Below are 21,821 nucleotides of genomic sequence, written 5' to 3'. Positions count from 1 at the left end.
CGATGCAGACATGCTTTGAATCAAAGCGGAATTACAGCCGTTAGGAGGAAACTGTCTCATGAGATGGGATAGGAACAAACTGTGTGATCAAGAATTAAAGCTCAATCCAGCACACTTAAAGAATTATTTATTGTTGTTGGATTTAAGGAAAAAATTTCGGCCTAAACAATTCGAAATAGCAAATTCCTGAAATCGTTCAGATGCACTAAAAGGTTTTTTATTCTTCCCTTTTACTGTTTCATTACATGATTAAAATCTAGTTTTGTGTTTCCAACAGCCTGCACCTTGCCTGAATTTGACACGTGTACTCGGACTTACATTCTGCAGTCAGCTGTCTGTGCCCTTGGCTTACCGTGACTACGAGTCACCGTACTTCCCATTTTCTGGCCCATCTTCCTTCAGTGTTTCAATGACACGCACAGACCCTAGGCTCACTAAATATCAGTTGATAGCAGAACGCTTGCAAACTGAAGACGATAACAAGTATGATGTGATAGCGGTAATGTCCACACCTGGAGCAACGTGGGAGCGAAACCTGGAGGCAAACGGAACTCTGTGGATTAAGAAGGATGGCAAACTTCTCAGTGTTACTACTGCTGCTCTTGGCTTAAATTTCGGCAAGTTTGAGGCAACTTACAACAACATCACTCACGCAGTGAATCTCACATATTCTGGAAAAGACGCTGTTTTCGGACACCCAATCGTCGTTAATGGTCACTTTTTCAACAACTCGGAGGCGGATAGCCTTTATCGAGATATGGGTTTCCAGTTGTCCGCTTCCTATAGAAATTACACCATTAAACAGCTGACGAAGCTCTACAACAATTCTAATGCGTATGGATATGTTAGCAACTTGACGTACTGGCCAGGCAAGTACCTGTTTTCCACTGGAGAACTAAACGTCCCAAAGAAGAGCATTAGTTTCCTAGCAAATCATACTTGCACCCAAACGAAGATCCGCTTCAATGGAAAACTTGGTGAGGAAGAAGATGATTTTGTTTTTAGCTTCAGCAACAAGCCAACACAGGCAGGAATCGAGCTTACAGGAAGATATCTCAAGGTTCAGAATGAAGGCGTCCTTCGCCTGTTTGCCCGCCCATGCAAGCAGTCCTTTACTCTACGTGGATCATATGTCAAGGCGGGACAAGAGAAAGGCATTCAATTCACAGGAACGCATGAAAACAAAAATCGTGTCATCAGCTGGTACACAGGTATTGTAAACTCGACTAATGAGAAGTCCATGAAAATAAATGGCACCGTGCTTGGAAGTAAAGCAGAAGCTATCTGGTCGTATCTGAATCTGACACAAAATAAAGGAGTGAAGTTTCAGGGAGTCCTCCTGAACCAGTCCGTCGACGCCGTCTGGTCTTACGTCAACGCTGGGCAAGAACAAGGGCTGCGATTTAATGCAACTGGCCTAAACAAGACCCTTGAGGCAGCCTTAACGTACCTCAATCTCACAAATGATCAGAGCTTGAAGTTTAATGCAACAGCCCTTAACAAGACCATCGAGGCGGTGTGGTCATACGTGAACCTCACTACAGAGAAAGGAATGCGATTAAACGTCTCGGCATTGAATCATAACATCCAAAGTGTTCTAACTTTCCATAATTTAACACAAGAAAAGAGCATCAAGTTCAATGCGACAGCTCTGAATCAGACTCTGGAGGCTGTGTGGTCATACGTAAATGCAGGGAAAGAGAAAGGATTACGAATGAATGTCACCGCCTTGAACAAGACCGCCGAGATCATCTGGTCATACTTCCATTTCGGCGACAAAAAAGGAGTACGTTTCAATGCTTCCGCCCTGAACAGAACAGCGCAGGCAAGCTGGACTGTCTTCAACCGCCACACAGCGAGGAGTTTAGAGTTCCAAGCCTCCGCTTTAAATAAAACCGTCAATGCCACATGGACATTGGTTAGTTTGAGAAATGAGAAGACTTTGAAGTTCAATGCTAGTGTTGGAAACAACACAATCAATTCTTTTTTGACCTTCTTGGACTTGGAACATCAGAAGAGCTTAAATTTCAACGCAAGTTATGGAAACAAGACCTTCAGCTCCACTTGGACGTTGTTGAATCGTCCAAACGAAAAACGCTTCACATTCAAGGCAAGTACCGGAAGGAAGAATTACAATGCTACCTGGGCCTTCTTAAACTTAGGATCCAAAAAGACCCTAAGATTCGAGTCTCACTGTGGATACAGGATGATGAACTCCACCTTGACTTTTCTGAACATGCAAAATGAAAAGAGCGTGAAATTCCAGGGAATTGCTTTCAACAAGAGCATCTCTTCTTCCTGGACCTTCGCAAACGTGGAAAACGAAAGGAGTCTGAACTTCAAAGCTAGTGCTCTCAACAAGACCATCGATGCCACATGGACCTTCCTGAACCTTGCCAACGAAAAGAAATTGAAGTTTAAAGCCAGTGCAGAAAACAAGACCATCAACTCGTCTTGGACTTTCCTTGACTTCCCCAATGAGAAGAAGTTGATTTTCAACGGAAGCGTCCTGAACAAAACGATGAACGCCACATGGACCTTGCTGAGTACGGACAGACAGAGGAACCTGAAATTGGAAGCCAATTTTGCCAATAAGAACATAAAAGCCACGTGGACGCTAGTCAATTTAAGAACTGAGAAGAGTTTGTTGTTCTCAGGCAGTGCTCTCAACAAAACTGCCGAGGCCTCATGGACTTTCTTCAACTTTACAAGTGAAAAGGGATTGAAGTTTAAAGCAAACTGCCTAAACAAGACTCTCGAAACAACCTTATCATATTTGAATTTCGTCAGAGAGAAGAGTTTGAAGCTCAACGTATCTGCCATGAACAAGACGATTGAGACAGCATGGACCTTCGTTAACCTCACCAATGAGAAGCTCATAAAATTCAATGCCACTGGATTCAACAGAACTGCTGAGACTATCTTTGGTTACGGTATCGATGGAAATCAAAGATCCATCAAGTTTAACGCATCCGCCATGAACAAAACTATTGAAGTTAGCACGAGTTTTGTGAAGAGTGGGGAGGAACGTGCTATCAAATTTCATGCTTGCACCTCAAACAAAACTGTAAAGGCCGTTTGGAGCTACCTTCGGGGTGAATATGAACATTCCATAAAATTCAATGCTTCTGCTATGAACAAAACTGTGGAGGCCACCTGGAGTTACATGAGGAGCGATGACGAGAGAGCGATCAAATTTCATGCGGCCGCCTCCAACAGAACTGTTGAAGCAATCTGGAGTCTCAAAAACAGCGATCACCAAGATTCCTTCAGGTTCAATGCTTCAGCAATGAATAGAACCGTAGACATTGTCTGGAGTTATTATAGAGCTGAAAAAGAAAGAGCCATCAAGTTCCATGCCTCGACCTTGAACAATACTGTTGAAGCGGTTTGGAGTTACTTGCAGAGTGAGAATGAGCGATCCATCAAGTTCAATGCGTCAGCTGTAAACCAAAGCATGCAGGCTATCTGGACACTGTTGAACTCTGAGACTGAAAAAGGACTCAAGTTTAACCTCGCAGTCAAGAACAAGACCATGAATACTACTTTAATGTACTTCCGTAATCCATCCAACTTGGGAGTACTTCTAAACGTGAGCTACTGCAACAAATCTGTCAGCCTGTTGAGCAAAGTCTTGTTACAGGGGGCAAACAAAAAAGTCGTCCTACAAGCTGCCTATCAAAACTACAGTGTTGCTCTCGTCGGGGTCTTCAAGAACATGACTTCTCAGAAAACTGCATGCATCTATCCTGAATACCTTGGTCGGTCGCATGGGAAAATCTGCGCTGTTTTTTCAAACAGCTCGGTAGAGACCAGTATGTCTCTCAACTTGACGATCCTTAACAGAACCGGTGAACTGAAGACGCAGTGGTATAAGAACCCCACAGAATATGCTAACCGCCTAACTGCCAAGTTCCACAATACAGTTTTCTTTGAATCCTGGATGAGCTACATAAACTCCACTGAGCTGAGAAGCATTCATTTTAACACAACAGTCTTGAACAGATCCGCCGATACTACTTTTTACTTCCGTAACCGCACTGTAAAAGCAATTGGATTCAACGCCACAGTTATGAAGAAGCAAGTTGGCTTCGAGGGAGCCTGGCTGAATGGGAAGATTATAAAAGAAGCAGCTGTTCACTTGTTTTGGAACAAATCTACTGTAGCGAGGTCATCTTTGATTTTCTTGAATAACACTCAACGTAAGGCGCTTCAGTATCGTGCACACCTTGGCCGTTTCGTCGCCGAATGGGAAGGTACATACGTCACCCAGAAACCTGGTGTAAAAGAGTTTCTGACTTTCCGCATGCTCCGAAATGGAAGCCAAAGTCTTTTCGTTGATAGCGCAAAATTGATCTATACCAAGACCGAAAAGACTCACGAACTTGGATATCAGTACAATCTTAGAGCGATGGGCCTCTCCTTTGAGCATGGCTGGGATGCTTCTTATTACAACTTCTCTAACGTCGAGGATTCCTATCACGAAGGAAGGTTCTCTGTGATTTATTCTAAAGGCAAGAAAGTTTCAGTGACAGGAATTTTCAGAAACACTTCTAAAGAACTTTCTAACACTCTAGTCGTCGAGTATCAGCCCGAAAAAACGGTGACTCATTCTTTAGTTTGGTACAAGCAACGCAAGTCAATAAATCTCAGAGCTGAATTGATTCCAAGCAAACCTTTCACGTGGACGACTACCTGGAACAGGAATAATGGCTTCTCCTTCAACAGCGCCTTGGATATTCTTGGCAAGAAAATCGAAAATCGATTTGACTTCAACAAGGAGACAAGCTACTATGAAGGCTACTTTGAAATTTTCCCAGTTTATCCACTGAAAGTGAGAGGAATGTTTATTCAGGACCACGGCCTATATTTCACAACGGAGATTTCAGCCTTCAAGAGGACGTGGAATCACATAATCGACTTCAACGAAGAGGAACGAAAACTGGCAATTTCTGTCGATGTCTTGCCCGGAACAGCAGTGGCTGCTGACGCTAGTTGGAAGAGTATGGACGACATAGGAATAGCTGTCTATTTGAAAGGCTTTGAGAAGTCACTTCGGGTGGTCTGTGATTACGATAAACTCACTAAGACCTTCACCTCTGGCCTAACCATCTTCAAGCGAACACTGACCTTCACTGAAAGGCTAGACACAGAAACAAGGACCCTTTTCTTGACCTTTTCTGCCTTTAATCGTACCGCTGGTTTTACAGGAAGGTTTGACTGGAAGAACTATGTCGCCAGCACGTTCGTAAGCTACCAAAACAACACGGCAGGGTGGTTTATTAAGTTTAACCCCGCCTCAAGAAGCATTGTTTTTAACGTTACTGCCACGCCTCGTGTCTCTGGACAAGTGGTGGGAGAAATGCAGGAAACTAATCACCTTCAGGTCACGATCCAACGCAAATTTGGAGAAAATGTAGTAAATGAATCACGCTTGATGTACCTCCTGAATTCTGAGGCCAGTCGTGTTTCGTTAACGTGGAATACCTCTACCATAGCGACTTTGGTTAACCAAGCCCAAGTTTTTAAGACCCTCCTCAGGAACGTGACCTTGAGGTTCTACAACCTAACTGTCCTTATGACGAAAAACCTGACTAAGGAGGTTGAGGTGCTTGTTAAGAAGTTGGAGGCCAAGATCAAGCCCACCGTTCTCAAGTTTTACGCTGAATGCAAGGCTTTCAACTACAAAGGATTGATGGAGAACGCCACAGGCATGGCACAGAACATGTCACTCCGACTTCTGAACATCACCCTTACATCATTGAACAATACTATTAACAACCTTACAAGAATGATTGGTAACGCCAACTTTACACACATAATCGGTAATGCCTCGGAGTTTTACAAGACGATTCACCAGAATACCACGGTTGCTTACAGACGTTTCCGCAGAGAGGTGCTTCCTCCCATAGTTGGAAATGTAACCGTCCATCTTCAGAACATCAGCCGGGATTTACAAGGCTGGGCCAAAAATCTATCCATCATGGCGAGTTCGGTAATGGTGCGTGGAGAAAGAGTCGGTGATATTGCCAAGCGTGTTTCCAAAAAGGTTCAAGTTATTACCGCGCAACTCATGGAGAGAGTACAGATGAAAACTCGCGAACTTATCGAGAGGCTTCGAGAAGTTGAGATGCGTGGACGGCGGCTTGGTCCCATGTATGACCAGTACATGCTTGAGATGAAAAAGTTCACTTGCAACTTCAACGCTTCCTGTACACTTAGAAATGTAACAATATTTGCGAAGAACCTGACAACAAGTGTTCGCAACATTACCGTTTTCGATAAGACGATCGAGGAGCATTTCAAGCTACTGAACAAGACTTTCCTGGAGAATTTCGAACAGCTGAACAAGACCGTGCGATCCAAAGTGGAGGTCCTCTACAAGAGAGCTTGTCTCGCGCATCAAACAGCGCTGAATTTCACGACAAATTTGACAAAGGTTTTACCCAAGCTGATAAGGAATGCCACCATTCAAGCTATCCATTTGGCCGAGAACTTGACAAAGGAATTCAGAAACATCACCATCCAGGTTAGGAAGGTCATTCTAACTGCCTATTCAGATCTACAAAAGACTCACCGCCCTCTCATTAAGTTTGCTAAGGACGTCTCCATTTCACTCGAAAGGAAAGCTTATCCTATTGTACTTAAGATTGTCCATCAAGTGCGGAACTTCACCTTAGATGTAAAGAACAATGTTACGAAATACTTGGAACCAATTGTCAAACCCCTTGTTCCAAAGGCATTCGAAGTAATGCACAAAGTGCGCAACATCACCATCCGAAGTGTTCCTATTGGCCAAGTCGTGGATAAAGCTGTTCTTGTTTCCCTGAACATCGCATCTGAGACACTGAAATTAATCAACCACACCGTTTACACGAACGTCTCCGCTCTTATTGCCTTTATCCGTCACAATTCACAAAAGTCGGCTGAAGAGATCTTGGATTTGACTATCGAAAAGGGCATGGAGTTCTTCAATCTGTCAAAGATGATCTTAAACGAATCACTTAGTCTGGGACTCAACCTGAGCCGACGAGCCATTGTGGTTTACAACAGCTCGGTAATGATCCTGAATAAAACCTTGCAGAAGCTTCTGAAGATGCGTCCTGACGAAATTGTGAACCTCTCTATTAAGAAAGTGCAAATTATTGCCCAAAATATCACGGCAGAGGTCTTTAGTATTACCAAACAGTTGCGTGCTTTAGATGTTTCTGGTAAGATCAAAGCAGCATGGGCCAAAATGGACGTCATAGCTAAATTCGAAGCTTTGCAAATTACAGCCAAATGGCATCAACTTGTGGAGCACATTCGAGCATTCAACATCAAGGCGAGAGCACTTCGTGTAAGAGACTTTATCGGAAATGCCTCGCTGAAAGTTGCGAAAGAATTGGAAGACATCGCCAATCTTGCCAATCGCGTTTTGGCCTTAGCAACTGATCTCGTAAACATGAAAGTTTCAGGAGAAGAGTTTATGAAGGAAGTGACTTTCCTTTCCAAGGAAAGTAGGCGAGTTTTCACCAAGTATGGAGTCATGGCCAAGAATACAAGCCTTCACTGGGAAAGTAAATTGCGAAATACTTCGTACGAAATGGCATGCCTCTACAAAAACATCACAATCAACAAGACCCTCGTAGCCTACAACATCTTGAAGAAACACGGTTTAATCCTGTATAATGAACACCAACAAGAAGGACTTAGGCTGTACAACCTTTACAAGAACCTCCTGATTAGGATATATGAAGACTTCAAAGCTAATGTCATCCAAAGTCTTGGGATCCAACGGGAGAAGCTATTGAGTGAATTGAATGTCCTGATCACTAAGGTTAGAAAGCTCGAGAACATGACCTACGAGGAGATAGTTGTGAAGACCTACGAGTTCCTTGGGAAGCACGGACTGGCCATCTACAACAAAATCACCGTACGCGCATTAAACCTGTACAGCAACATTTCTACCCATGCACGTGAATTCTACGGGAATGCAACTTTCCACGCAGTGAGACTATACAATAATTTCACCACACATGGACTTCAACTCTACAAAAATGTCACCCTACGTGCAGGGCAACTCTACAACAATGTCACGGTACGTGCGATGCAAGTCTACAAGAATGTTTCTGCCCATGCTCTGAAGCTTTACAAGAATGCCACACTGATTGCGATAAAACTCTTCAACGAAACCAAAAATGTAACTTTGAGAGCACTCAACCTGACCTTAGTCCTGGTCAATCACACTAAGATGATGGCCTTGCAGTACTACAATGCAACTCTAAACCTGACTATTCACTACTACAACATGGGCCGAAACTACTCCCTTCAGTACTACAACCTCACACGCAACTTGAGTCTTCAGCACTTGTTGAAGTACTCTAATCTGACGCGCAATCTCACCCTGCATGTCTACAACGTGACACGGAATATCAGTTTACAAGCCTACAACAAGACCAGAGCTCTTGTGCTTCAAGGAATCCGTTACGTAAACCTCACCTTCGTCCCCTTGGTTAAGGCCAACTTCATCCGAGGAAAGGTTCTCGTCCTGATGTATGCCAATGAGGCTGTGGTTTTCGTCCAGTCGACCGCACAATCTATGCAAAAGTGGTATAGCGAGAACAAAGAGAAGACTCTCGAGGAACTCTATTTCGAGGTTTTCGATCTCGCAGAACGCAAATTCTTGGAGAACAGAGTCTTCTTAGAGAACAAATATGAAGAGTTCAAGGAAATTGTTGAAAAGAAAATCAAGGAGAAGATTAACGATGCCAAAGTAAGATTCACAGGAAAATTTGAAGAGTGGAAGAAGGAGCTGCACAAGCTGAACAAGACTCTGATTAACATCACCGGAGAGGCGATCGCCCTGTACAACCAAACCGCTAACGTCACCTTCATTGCTGCGAAAGAACTTCTCGCCGTCTTCCATCCGTATATGAGGGATATGGCTAATAAGACCGTCTTCTACCTAGTAAAGGCCAAGAACGTCTCTCTTCCACTTCTCGAAAAGGCCAGAAATATCACTTGGCTAACACTCAACGAAACACTAGAACTGTTGAGCGAATCGGGGCAGCAGCTGAGAAAGAGCTATGCAAAATTTATGGCCCTTGAAGATGTCCAGAGGCTTATCCAGAAATACCAGGTAAAACAACATTATGCAATGGTTGAGAAATTCGTCATGGAGAGGTATAACGAGATCGTGGAGTACCTGAAAGTGATGAAACCCACAGTTGAAGCCAAAGTGAAGGAGGCGATCTTCTATCTGAACGTAACTCTTCCAGCCGAAATCAAGGGAAGATATGCTATGATGAAGGACATGTATGATGAGATTGAGAAAAAGATCCAAACTCTATTGGCTGATCCCCAAATGCTTTTCGAAAAGGCCCTTGCAAAGGCTCAGACTGCCATTAAAGATACATCTATTGAAAGCATGGTGCATCACAAACGCGTTCAGGAACTAATGGAAGACTTCCGTAACCAGCAACTGATTGAAAGTTGTCAAGGAGTCGTTAAGAACATTTCTGTAAACCTTGGAAAGGCCATCGAGTTGGCATTGGAGAAAGTCAACGAATTAATGGAAAATCTTAAAACTAAGGCTGTAGTTATGGCAGATAAGATTAAGACGAAGGTACAAGAAACGCGCCAAACTTTTATCGTGAGGTTTGAAGAATTCAAGACCATGAAGCTTCGCGAGATCGTTGAGCACAATTCTGTGTTCAAGACCATCGAGCTGGCGAGAAATGTTTCTCTACAGATCAGAAATATGACACTTGAGGTCAAGAACATCACGAGCAAGTTTGTGGCGATCGGAAAGGTCTATTACACGAACTTCACTGCAAAAGTTCAGAATTACACTAGGATTTTGAAGGCTAAAGTTCAGAACTACACAAGGTTCTTGAGAGAAAGAGTTCAAAATTATACGAAGATTGTCCAAGCGACTGTCCAAAATTATACAAATGTCTTCAATGCAACATTCCAGAACTACACAAAGATCCTCAACGCTACTTTACAGAATTATTCAAGGATGCTGAATGCGACAATTCGCAATTATACAGCGATCCTTACTAGTCATCTCAGGAATTATACCGTAATTCTCAAAGGCCACTACGAGCGCATCTATGCCAGCCACTTGGTCCCCTTGCACAGAAATTACACCTTGTTTATCAAGAAGTACCAAGCCTTAGCTGTGGACTGCATCGGCCGCTGTGAGAATTTGACTTTGAGAGGAATTGCCATTGCTCGCAACTGGACAACTGCTTCGGTGAATTTCACTCGAATGTGGATCAACAAGACCTTGGAGGACGGTATGAAGTATTACAGAAAAGAACTCGAAAGAGGCATGAGGTATTACAGAGAGGAAGTGAAGCCTTTGTACCTCAACAAAGTCCTGCCATTCTACAAAGACACTGTTCTACCTGTGTATCACAACTACAGCAAGTTACTGATTATGTTGCAAAAGAACATCACAAAGACGGCTCTTGAACTTAAAGACAGTGCATTGGACCTGAAAGAAAGGGTAATGAATGTGAGTAGACAAGCTCTCCAGATGGCACTTGACATCGAGTCTTCTCTCGCGCTTCGTGAATTCGGTAAAATGACCATCCGTGAGTCTGTTCTTAAGGGACGTGTCCTTTGCATCCGTGCCTACAACTTCACCTTGAACTTGACTCGTTTGGCTGTGAACTTGACAAGGGAGACGTATAATATCAGTAGGGTACGCCTTGCCTGTGCCTTGAACACAACAATGGCTGCCATTGATTCAACTCTACTGAACTCCAAACCTCTCTTAATGCTCTTCAATGATACACGAGCAGAGTTGATCGAAACCGCTGTTTTCGTCACCAAGTACTATGGAATCGACGATGCCGTCAAAGGGCGAATGCGTAGAAGTTTTGACTTCACAAGGAACGTCACCATGGACCTTGTCAACAGGCATGGACATTATCTTAGAGGGAAAGCGCAGATGACTATAGAATTTGTAAATGCCTCTATCCAAACTGTTAATGCTCCACGATTCATTAAGGCATCAACGCTCACAGCTCTAAAATTTATCAACACCACTATGAGATATGTTAATCACACCATTGGATATCTGAACGCCACCTTCGTAGACGTAACGCAAAGACTCAACAAGACCATCCATTTTGCCCGTTCTATCATCACAAAGAAAATCCTGGATGCTCGTGTTGCCTTGAACAAAACCGTCCAAGATTTCCATGTGGCTGTCAATAAGACAATCGTCAAAGCTCTAGTGTCCATCCGCAATGCCCGTATTGCCATCAACAAGACCATCACAAATGCTCGTATGGCCATCCGCAACGCTGGTGGAACAATCAACAAGACCATCACGGACTTCTGCTTGGCTCTTCCCCAGTATATCCAGGTTACTGAACACGGTGTCACTGTTGTTATCCCGAGATTTGACGGAAAGATCAAAGCCCTAGCCTTAGCCTCAGTAGAAAAAATGAAGACCTTAAAACGGGACTTCCTGGAAAAGATGCAATCCCTTAAGGAGACAACCTTAGTCAAGGTTCAGGCGCTGAAACAGCAGGCTGCAAGGAAGATTGAGTCACTGAGGCAAAACGCAGTGATAAAGATACAGTCTATAAGACGGGAAGTCTTAGAAAAAATGGAGAAACTGAAACAGGAAGTACCGGAGAAGATAAGGCTTTTCAAACAACAAGCTGCTGCGGAAATCGCAATGTTGAAACAAAGGGCAGTTGAGAAGTACAATGAAGTGAAACAGAACGTTATTGTCAAGTATGGAGAGCTGAGACAAAAGTCAGTTGAGAAGTTTATTGAGCTTGAGGATAAGGCAAGAATTATGTCGGGCCGTGTCAAGACCATCGGTAAAGCATGGGTAGCAGTAGCTATGAATAAGACGGTGCTCTACCAGCAAAAGGCATATGGCTATGCCATGAAGGTTTACAACTTAACCAAGAATCACCATCTCACAAGAAAATACATCAACATCACCCTTCACTACTTCAATGTCACCAGGGATCTTGCTGTGTTCTACCGCCAGCAGACTTACAGATTTGTGATAAGCGCTTACAACCTGACTAAGAACCATCCTCTTACCCAGAAGTATGCAAATATCACTGTCCATTATTTCAACATCTCTAGGAAACTTGCAACGGTCTATCGTCACAAGATGGTGAGGCTCCTACGAAACATTTACAGGAGGACCAGGTATCACCCCATGACTGTGAGATACCTTCACAAGTCTGCGTATTTCTTCACCGTCACAAAGAACTTCTTTAGAGGTTTGAACATGACCTTGATAAGGAACGTCACCATCCAATACACATCCCGTGCTTTGAATTTGTCCCGCCAGTGCTACAATGTCACTAACAGATACCTTTCACGTGCCTTGAACTTGTCGCGGCATTGTTACAATGTTACCCTGTCTCGTGCGCTGAATCTGTCACGTTATTATTACAATGCTACCAACAAATATCTATCGCGTACCTTGAACCTTTCTCGCAACTTGTGTAACACTTGCATGATCCGCACTCTGGATATCTCCGTGCAAGTGTACAAAGTTGCTCAGAACGTCACACTGGATATCTTAAATTCAACCTGCCCATCAGAGGCCCTGGTGAAAGCCATGAACTACTCCAAGATCGCCATCAATGCGACCGTGAAGCTTTACAAGAAAGCTCTACGTCAAGCCAGTAATTGCTCGGCTACAGCTTATAACCGAACAATCAAGCTTTTCCGCGATGCCAAGAACTTCTCGACGATAGCAGTAAACAAGACGGTCAAACTCTACCGACGAGGATTGCTGAAAGCTAAGAATCTCTCGACGATAGCTTTGAACAAGACAGTCAAGATCTATCAACAAGCTTTGCTAATGGCTAGGAATTACTCAGCAGTGGCTGTGAACAGGACTCTGAGACTTTGCCATCGTCTATTCAATAAAACCGTGTTGGTCGTTTACAATACAACCTTCATGAAGACGTACATTCCTATGGCCTTGAACCTTTCACGTCAATGTTACGGTATCACCAAGAATCTCACAGTCGAGGTCTACGAAGTAGCTGTAAATGTAACCCTCGATATCTACAATTCCACCTGTTTGTTAGAAGCCTTCGGCAAGACGAAGAATTATTCGAGAGTAGCTTTCAACGAGACGTTCAAACTTTGCACCAAGGCACTGGGTCACGCCGTGAAATATTCAATCATAGCACTGAACAAGACCGCCAAGCTCTACCGAGAGGCAGTGGCTCAGACTAGGAACTACTCTGTTGTTGCTTTGAAGAAAACCATAAGGATCTACCAACGTGTGTACAATAGAACTGTTCAAGCCGCTTACAACACTACTGTGATGAAGAAGTACCTTCCAATAGCTCTGAATTTCTCACGTCATTGGTGCAGTGTAGGATTTAGCATAACTCGAAATTTCACCGCTGGTGTTTACGAAGTTGTCCAAAATGTCACCTTAGATATGTGCAATTCAAGTAGCTTGCCAGAACTATTCGGAAAAGTCAGGAACTACTCACGCATTGCCTTCAACCAGACCGTGAGGATGTGCCTTGAACTATATGGCGAAGCTTACAACTTAACCTCACAAAGATATGCCGAGCTAAAAAACTACACCTTGACGTTGTACAAGGCCATTATCCAGCACGAAACCACTGTCTTGTATTTGAACCACGCCCATAAGTACCTGTACTACACCAGGAAAATGATTACAATACACGTCCGTAACCTGCACGGAGCTAAACGCTACTGGCAGAAAAGGATGAGTCACCAAGTGTCGCAGATGTCCCATTCTCTGAACCCAATTAATTGGATTCCGCCGTTTAACAGTAAGTTCACTGAGTGAACCTTGTTCTAATATTTTCATTTGGATCCTCAGGCACCACGCTATCTAATTAACGATCTTTCCTTTTCACTTCTACCCCTAAGCTTCTTCTTCCTCCTGCTTTGTAGTTATGAGTAATACAATATTTTTACGTTTCGATAAGATCCACGAAATTATCATAATTATCATCTACTCTTATATGCAGTTAATTTGATGATAAATTGGAATTTGTTAGAGGCTGCGTGTTATACTGAGGGCTATTTTGTATCCGGTTCATTTAATTTTTCTACTCTTACCAATGATGCGTACACTATTTGTTAAAAGGTACGGCGATGATCTTTGGTGGACCCCACGTGTACACGTTCGATGGTACCTACTACAAATTCCCAGGTTACAGTAAGGCTGGCTGCATGTACGTCTTAGCAAGAGATGTCCGCGACAACAAGTTTACAATCCTGAGTCAAGAAACAGCCATCATCGTGATCACGGAGGACTCGAGCGTGAAGATACATCAAGACGGTAGAGTTGAGACGGTTGTCAAGGTAACTTCATCTGGAAAGAAAGTCTCCGACGGTTATAACAGCGAGCTTCCAGTGGAGAGCTTCAGCACCACAGTTCAACGACAAGGATCTTTCATCATTTTCCGTCATGACATGGGCCTGGAGATCGTCTGCGATGTCGAGCACTATTTGTGTACTTTCAACATTGCTAGGTGGTTCCATGGACGTATGGCAGGTACGAAATAGATCGATTTCCAATTTTCTGGCCCTGGCAATTTTGTTCTGTTACATTCATTTTTCTAGTAAATTCACTGCAAATGAAATTTGTAATACTTTTTTTCCAGAAAACTCAACTACCCTTCGCCATTTTCTTGTTAAGTCAGTTCTGTCCCCTTTAAATATGTAACTCGTTTGTTTAGGTCTCCTCGGAACAAACAACAATGAATTCCATGATGAGATGATGACAAGCTCCAACGCCCAAACCAAAAAGTTGACCGAATTTGTGGACTCTTGGGAGGTCACTAAAGATCCAGAATGTCGAGTATCAGTGGAGAAACCGGAAAAGCCCAAGTGCAAACAAACAAGCTACAGCCGACGCTGCCGAGATCTTTTCAAGGACAAGAACTCTCCACTAAGTCGCTTCTTCTCAGTTGTCAACCCAGAACCTTTCATAAAGGCCTGCGAACAAGATTACAGGGAATGCGACTCGAGCACTCCTAAAGACATGAAGCACTGCAATTCAACTGCTGCTTATGTTGAGCTCGTTAGAATGAAGGGACTGTGGGCCGAGTACCTGCCAGAGTGCGGTAAGTGAAGTTATTGTGTAGCCATTGGCGTTACATCAAGATATTTCTGGTCGTTTGGTGCGACGACCTTTCATGGTTAGGTAACCCAAAAATTACTGTCTTGCAAACAAAGAGAAGGAAAGAAGAACCAAAGAAAGAGCAATACTAGAGTTGACTAACACGAATTACAAACTAGACATTTGAGGAAACTTCAATTTTAGGAGAATTTTCTTAGCACGCATAATCAATAACGCATGTCCTTCATGGAAAGCCCGCGAGATCTCTTAACTGACCAATTTATGTAATCTTTTTCTTCTTAGGTCGCTGCGGCGATAATAAGATCGGAAAGACATGGTTCCAGAAAGCAGACAAAGCTGTTGATGTTGTTGTTTTTGTACACGAGACCTCTATCCTGAAGAGCTATGCTGAGAAGCTCCCGACATTCCTCTCCAGTTTGACTGAGTCCTTGGGTGAATCCAAATTTTCCTTCCGCTTTGGAGTGGTTGGATTCGGTGGTCGCTGGATACACAAAGGTCCGCACACAATCACCCTTGACGGTCAGCTGATGAATGATATTGATAGCATTGACGGGGCTTTTGAGCATCTGAAGTTCTCCGACGCAGATTCAGACAACGACAGTAGTAATGCTTTGGAGGCTATGGCTTACGCAGCCTATAAGTATCCGTTCAGGCCAGGTGAGTAATAATGAAGAAATAAAAATGGTAACTGTGAAAATATAGGAAGATGAAAATGTTTACATTAAGACTTGCATCGGTAAAAATTTATTTTTTTTCCTTCAGCTGCTACTAAGATCTTCCTGCTATTAACAAGCACTGATCGTCATTCAATGGCTGACTTCGCTTCTCTCGAAAGTATCAGTAGCATGTTGGAATCAAAAGACATCATCTTGAACGTTATCGGAAAATACCGAAAGTTCCGCGGCGAAGTTATCGGTCAAAACTTCAGAGGAAATGTGTATTATAGAAAGCGACCCGAGGCTGGTTCAGGTGTAGCTCCCCTTCCTGAAGGCGAGTACGTGTCGTTAATGAAGTCCACCGAAGGATCTGTGTTTGGCCTCCCGTTCCTAGGATCAGATAACAAAGCTAAATTTGGAGCATTACAACAAGCCAGTGTCAGTGCGTGGCGAGAGCAAATCAAACGAGATCAGTTTACATGCAAAGAGTGCTTCTGCGCACGCGGAGATGCTGGTCAAGGCAAAACCATCTGCAAGAAGAACTCATTCCATACCAAATGCTGAGGAGAACAGGAATGGTGAGTAAAAATAGAACTTTAGCTTTGGTGGGAATTTTTTTAACCAAACATAGTGAAACGGAGAGCAGAACTGAGACATTCTAGTGGAGGAAGACTGGCATCCCAACCACTGGGGAGTAGTAATACCCCTAATTGTTTATGCCAAGGAAACGGTAATAAGCTCCGGCTGAATTGGGGCACTTGGCTTGAGTACAGACTGAGCCTTACCCGTTGTTTCTGGTCATTCCTGGTTACGAAAGGGTTTACACACTTTCAGTTTAAATAATTAGCTTTCAGATCGTGGAAGTGCGAGGTTTAGGTCGTAAGTTCCCAGAAGGTTTAAGGTGGGCTATTTATTTAGAGCGGCTCTTTTTTTGTTAGTGGTTCATTGTGAATCTCACTTACAGTTTTCTCATGTTTCCTTTCGTTCCAGACGATTCCTGAAAAGGCCAGTACAGTAGAAAGCTTAGCTTCGCCCACGGAACTGTACAAAAGTCACGCTATCTGTAACTTGCTTTATTGTAGCTCGAAAATGCTTAAACAAGTATATGTAGTAGTTGGGTCACGTTATCGCAAAGTATTAATAATTTATAACAAAAGTTAATTTTATTTTATTGAGAAGTTCACATCGTTTCAATAAACAAAGCAAGCCTTAGCGTGGACGATGATTTATTTGTGAGAACCCTGTTCTCGATGTTCGAAGAATAGACTTCATGAAAATATGTGATATAGTAGTTTTGGGCTAACTGATGCGGGTGACTTTCTGGCCTTTTCGTAACTCAATTCTTAGACAATTTTACAAGTGATGAATAACATTATTTAAGGTTTCTTAGTTTTATGGGACAGCTAGCCATCGATGCTTGCGAAAAGAAAAAACAGAGACATGATTTTATTTTGAGCCCCAAAACACACCAGAGGGCAAATGATATGTATTCATTAGTTTAAGTTGTTAGAAAGACAGTAATTTTTTTGTTAAATTTTTTTGTTTCACGGTGCCAGAACGTTCGTAAATGATGAAGGCAGGAAAAAGCATCTAGCGGCTCTATCTTCTGATGAGAAGAACGTAAACCGATATCACAATTTTGTTTATTTTAGGGGGGTTTAGTTTATTGTTAATAAAGACGAACATTGAAAATGAAATATGAGGGTTCTTTGCTTCTTTCAAAGAAATTTCTGGCCTCTTCTAAACCCCTTTTTGTGTTCACCTTCTCCTCCCTGATTTCCTCTCGTGTTTTTTAGACTGAGGGCATAGAAAGAAGTTCTGAATTATTATTTTTTTCAATCTGTCCTGACCTCCTCTCGATCCACCCCTTTTTGTGATTATCTATTTCCTCCCTGGTTTTAAGGCTTGGGATAAGAAAGGCGTTCCAAATTTTTGTAGATCTATTTTGACCTCGTATTAATCTAATTTTGTCTTAACCTATTTCCTCTCAGGTTTTAGGACTTGCGGTAAGGACGGTCACTCTTTTTTTTTTTTTTTTCTTTTTTAATCCCTTAAAAAAAACCCTCCAATTTTCATTTGACGCCTTTGTTATCCATGGTATTCAAAGTAACGAAATTGCAGTACGCACTGAGAAAGCCACGAGGTGGGAGCACGCTCGTGTATTCACAACTCGTGCCTCAAGCGGGCCGCGGCTTGCCGTATTTACTCAGTTTCACTTCGACTTCCTATTAGCGCTAGGGAAAATCTTGACTACCAAATAAACACTGAAGCGGTTGATTTAGGCCCTGGTGTTCTAAGACGTAGCTGTTAATTAGGAGACGCGAAAATTATCGTTATGGACCATGCGACAGTTTCTTGCGACTGGATGAGGTGAAAATTTGGCTGTCCTCACTAATCCTCTTTGAGTCTCGGAGAATGGGCTACATATATAATCAACTTAAATACGATGGAAATAAACATGCGCCGCTTGACACTTCAAATCGCCGGCTCCAAACCTGTAAGTGAGAAACAGCTAATTTCTTCTCACAGTGCCAACGAGAGTAGAAACGAGGATGAAAAAAAAAATCGCTAACTAACGGAGCTATTTACTGTTTAACAAATTTCCTTGTTAGCGCCATAGGAAATAGACGAAGAAATGTATGGAGAATAAAAGATACTGATGTTAGGCCCTAAGCCGAGTTGTTTGATCCGGATTAATCACCATGGCAACGTGTCGATAGGGTTCCGTGCAATCCTGATCTCTCAGTGTCCCAGAAAAGTGGTGTGATCCATTAACCCTTCACACCGTTGATTTTCTATCAACTTTTACTCAGTGTCTCGAACTGTCAATGAAAATAAGCATCTTGTGTGACTGGGTCTCAGCTGTGAATAGATTTCCTTTCGTTTCGGATGCGACTGACAAATATCGATATTTTGTCCCGAGGCCTAACTCCGGTCTGTTCCCGTTAACAGTAGGGTGGGGTAGGCGTTAAATTGTTTTGGGTAGCTAGGCAGTTGTCGGTTCGACATTCTGCTCACATGATAACTGATAAAAAAAATTATCATGTCGATGTCCGGACAGAGAGTACGGAAGACTACAAGAACCATTTAGAACTGTATTATCTGTCGTTCTGTAATTAATATTTTCGCGCCAATCAATGCTTTAATTAGCATACTGCGAACAAAATGCGTGATCACAGTAGCCATCACTTGTGGGCTCCTGGTGTTCATTAATTACTTTACTGCAACATCATAGTCTTAATGAGAAATCTACCAAAACTATTCTGAATAAATCAAGACCTTTGAAAGATTCGATTACACGTAATTATAAATCAACATTGTAGTGACATTTTTGAGAAACCGACACTTTTTCCCACACTTCCGGTAGATTTGCCTTTCCGGTAGTGCACGGAGAGAGCATTAAAATACTGAATATTTTAACAACGGAAGTCAGTTTTCGCGTATCACTCTTAATTCAAGTATAAATATTTTTACACAGCGCTGTGTGTCAGTACGATCGCCATTGTTTAGCGCGCGAAATTGGGTATGCAAATATTCCTCTTGTTTTTGCAGACATTTGCATTAAATGTACATGCAGTCACCCAACCAGAACGGCGTGTCAGAAGTTGTCACTGAAGGCAGATTCGTTTATGATGCGCTACTCACACAGTGTGTATGAAACCTTTCCGAATGAATGGTTAGTGTAGGACGTCATAGACTTTTTAAGCACACAGTTTTTTTAAGCTTCTGTTTTGGGGGATTTATTTTGGAGCTTTCAAGCGAAAGTTCTGGCATTCACCGAGTTAATCGTGCGTGAGTATGCCTTCTCAGAAGGACAGTGTGAAAACTGATCGCCGAGACATGGACGATGCCGCCTCGGTTGGGAACAGCGAAACGGCAGATCTTGAGTGTAGTGAAAGTTCAGCGATTTCGCCAGGAAGGAATCTGTTGAGTTCAATCAGAACCTTCCTGTGGTCGCCGTCGAAAGACAGCGAGAAAGATAGCTCTGCGAAGCGTAAACGATCTGACTCGGACAGCGAAGACGAGGAAGATGCAATAATAACATCCAACCTTCTCAAGAAACGAAAATTTACAACCGAGACAACGGTTGTAAATTCTGTTGCTACGAAGTCTATCGCCGATGGGGAGTCCTCTAAGCGAAAATCGCTTTTGGGAACTTTGTTTTCGCCAGTCTTTACGCTTTTTGGAAAGAACGGTCATTTCCAAAATGTAGAAAAGGAAGGGAAAGTAGTTGCAAGTAATTCGACAAGTGGATCCAGGATTTGTGGCGCGACAAATGGCGGTATACCTGAAGAAAGGGCATTGTGGCATCAAGGTTCATCGACCATAAATAGAAAAGCTTTAGCCGTGCCTAATGGCGACGTCAATGGAAACGTTGGCGATGAGACTTCCGAATCTTCGGAAAACGAATGGGAAGTTTATGATCCGTTTTACTTCATTCGCAATCTTCCCCCGCCAGAGGAAGGTGAAGACGCCACAAGCCGTGGTCCTGTTTTACCCTTACAGACCAGAAGCACTCCAGAATTTTGTCTTGTTCTTGATTTGGACGAGACACTTGTTCACTGCAGTCTCAACAAGCTGGAGGATGCCAATTTGTCTTTCCCTGTCCTTTACCAAGACATTCGTTATCAAGTGTTTGTACGCACCAGACCGCATTTGAAGCGCTTTCTCGAGCGAGTCGCAAGTATGTTTGAAGTTATCCTCTTCACTGCCTCGAAGAAAGTTTATGCAGATAAGCTGTTGAATATCTTGGATCCCGGTCGAAAATATTTCCGACATCGCCTCTTCCGCGAACACTGTGTTTGTGTTCAAGGGAACTATATTAAAGATTTGAACATACTCGGCAGGGACTTAGCTAAAACAATGATTGTGGACAATTCACCTCAAGCATTCGCTTACCAGATTTTCAATGGAATTCCAATCGAAAGTTGGTTTGTTGATAAGTCGGACAGAGAACTGCTCGAACTTCTCCCCTTTTTAGAAATGATCGCCGCTAGAAAAGACGATGTCCGGCCACACATTAGAGACAGATTTAGAATGCACGAAATAGCTGGTTTTAGGTAATGGATGAAACATTCATCGAGGATTTAACCACAGGCGAATCTATTTTAACCCAGGCAAGTTTTGTCGGCGAGTATGTTAATCGATATGATATTTGAAATCTGTTTAGTCCAGTCGAGACCTTTTTAAACCGGATTTATCTTTGTATGCGGGTATAAGAAAGTTTCATTCGTGACTATAATGGCGAACGAATCGCGAAATATTGCTCGTTCGTAATGTCATACACACATTACAGACCGCTATAATCTCTTATATATGGGAGATAAATATCGGAATCATCACACATTTAAAGTGTTTTATATATTTCAAGTATAGTTCCGGCATGATTTATCAATGTATATTTTAGAACAAGTGAAATCTTTTTCCTGTGTCAAAATATATTGACGTCGAAGACAAGACGTGAAGTTGTTTCCACTTATGCAATTGGACCGTACAGTTTTAGAAGAAAAATTTCAAAATTGTAAAGATTTTATATTCCACCAACATTGTACGCATGTAAGCTGTATTATTTGTAAATATGAATTCAAACAGATAGTCAGCACTCTGTAAGTTTTATTTTTTCACTTTTAACTGTTAAAGTTTTACAATCTCATTCTACAGTGTACAGCACTTTTCAAAAATTTGTGTAAAATAGTAATTATTTGATGAACACAAAGTTAGTAAAGTAACTAGGGGATTTGGTTTTCCATAGACCACACGTGTCTGTGGATGATATGAAACGCCTAATACAGAGCTTAAAATATTTTTCACCGATTTTTGGTGGGTAAATTTACCTAATAACTAAATAGGGGGAATGTGTTCTCATCTTTTTAAATTAATAATTATGGGAAAGGAATAGTCTGTTCATGTGTCTTTTAAATATATTATGGTATATTTAGAAAGACAGGTTTCTGTTTATGGTACTCGAAGGAGAAGTCAATACTATTTGTAGAATAACACTTTATGTCTTCACATGGGAACAGTATGGAAAAAAAATAAAAAAGTTGACTTCA

At 42.4% G+C, this 21,821-nt stretch overlaps 2 protein-coding genes across 2 annotated transcripts in view; both read left to right on the top strand.

The window, feature by feature from the left end:
- Positions 1-17,465, top strand: part of LOC113673226 (uncharacterized) — a 28,972-nt gene extending 11,507 nt beyond the window's left edge. Inside the window, exons 15-20 of the mRNA XM_027189603.2 lie at positions 278-13,793; positions 14,114-14,524; positions 14,709-15,095; positions 15,395-15,769; positions 15,875-16,346; positions 16,759-17,465. Coding sequence (XP_027045404.2) covers positions 278-13,793; positions 14,114-14,524; positions 14,709-15,095; positions 15,395-15,769; positions 15,875-16,332 — 15,147 coding nt within the window. The 3' untranslated portion in view covers positions 16,333-16,346; positions 16,759-17,465. The remainder of the gene's footprint in view (positions 1-277; positions 13,794-14,113; positions 14,525-14,708; positions 15,096-15,394; positions 15,770-15,874; positions 16,347-16,758) is intronic.
- A 324-nt stretch (positions 17,466-17,789) lies between these two features.
- LOC113673227 (CTD small phosphatase-like protein 3) lies at positions 17,790-21,821 on the top strand. Its single transcript, XM_027189604.2, has one exon. It carries the CDS (start codon positions 19,567-19,569, stop codon positions 20,830-20,832), a length of 1,266 nt encoding a protein of 421 aa, XP_027045405.2. The 5' UTR covers positions 17,790-19,566; the 3' UTR covers positions 20,833-21,821.

This window comes from Pocillopora damicornis, chromosome 11 (assembly GCF_964200805.1).
Source record: "Pocillopora damicornis chromosome 11, jaPocDami1.2, whole genome shotgun sequence".
Classification (NCBI taxonomy): domain Eukaryota; kingdom Metazoa; phylum Cnidaria; class Anthozoa; order Scleractinia; family Pocilloporidae; genus Pocillopora; species Pocillopora damicornis.
This window is presented reverse-complemented; position numbering and strand designations above follow the sequence as displayed.

What these genes read in the sequence shown, in the direction of transcription:
- LOC113673227 (XM_027189604.2), top strand. Translation starts at nt 19,567, where the DNA reads ATGCCTTCTCAGAAGGACAGTGTGAAAACTGATCGCCGAGACATGGAC.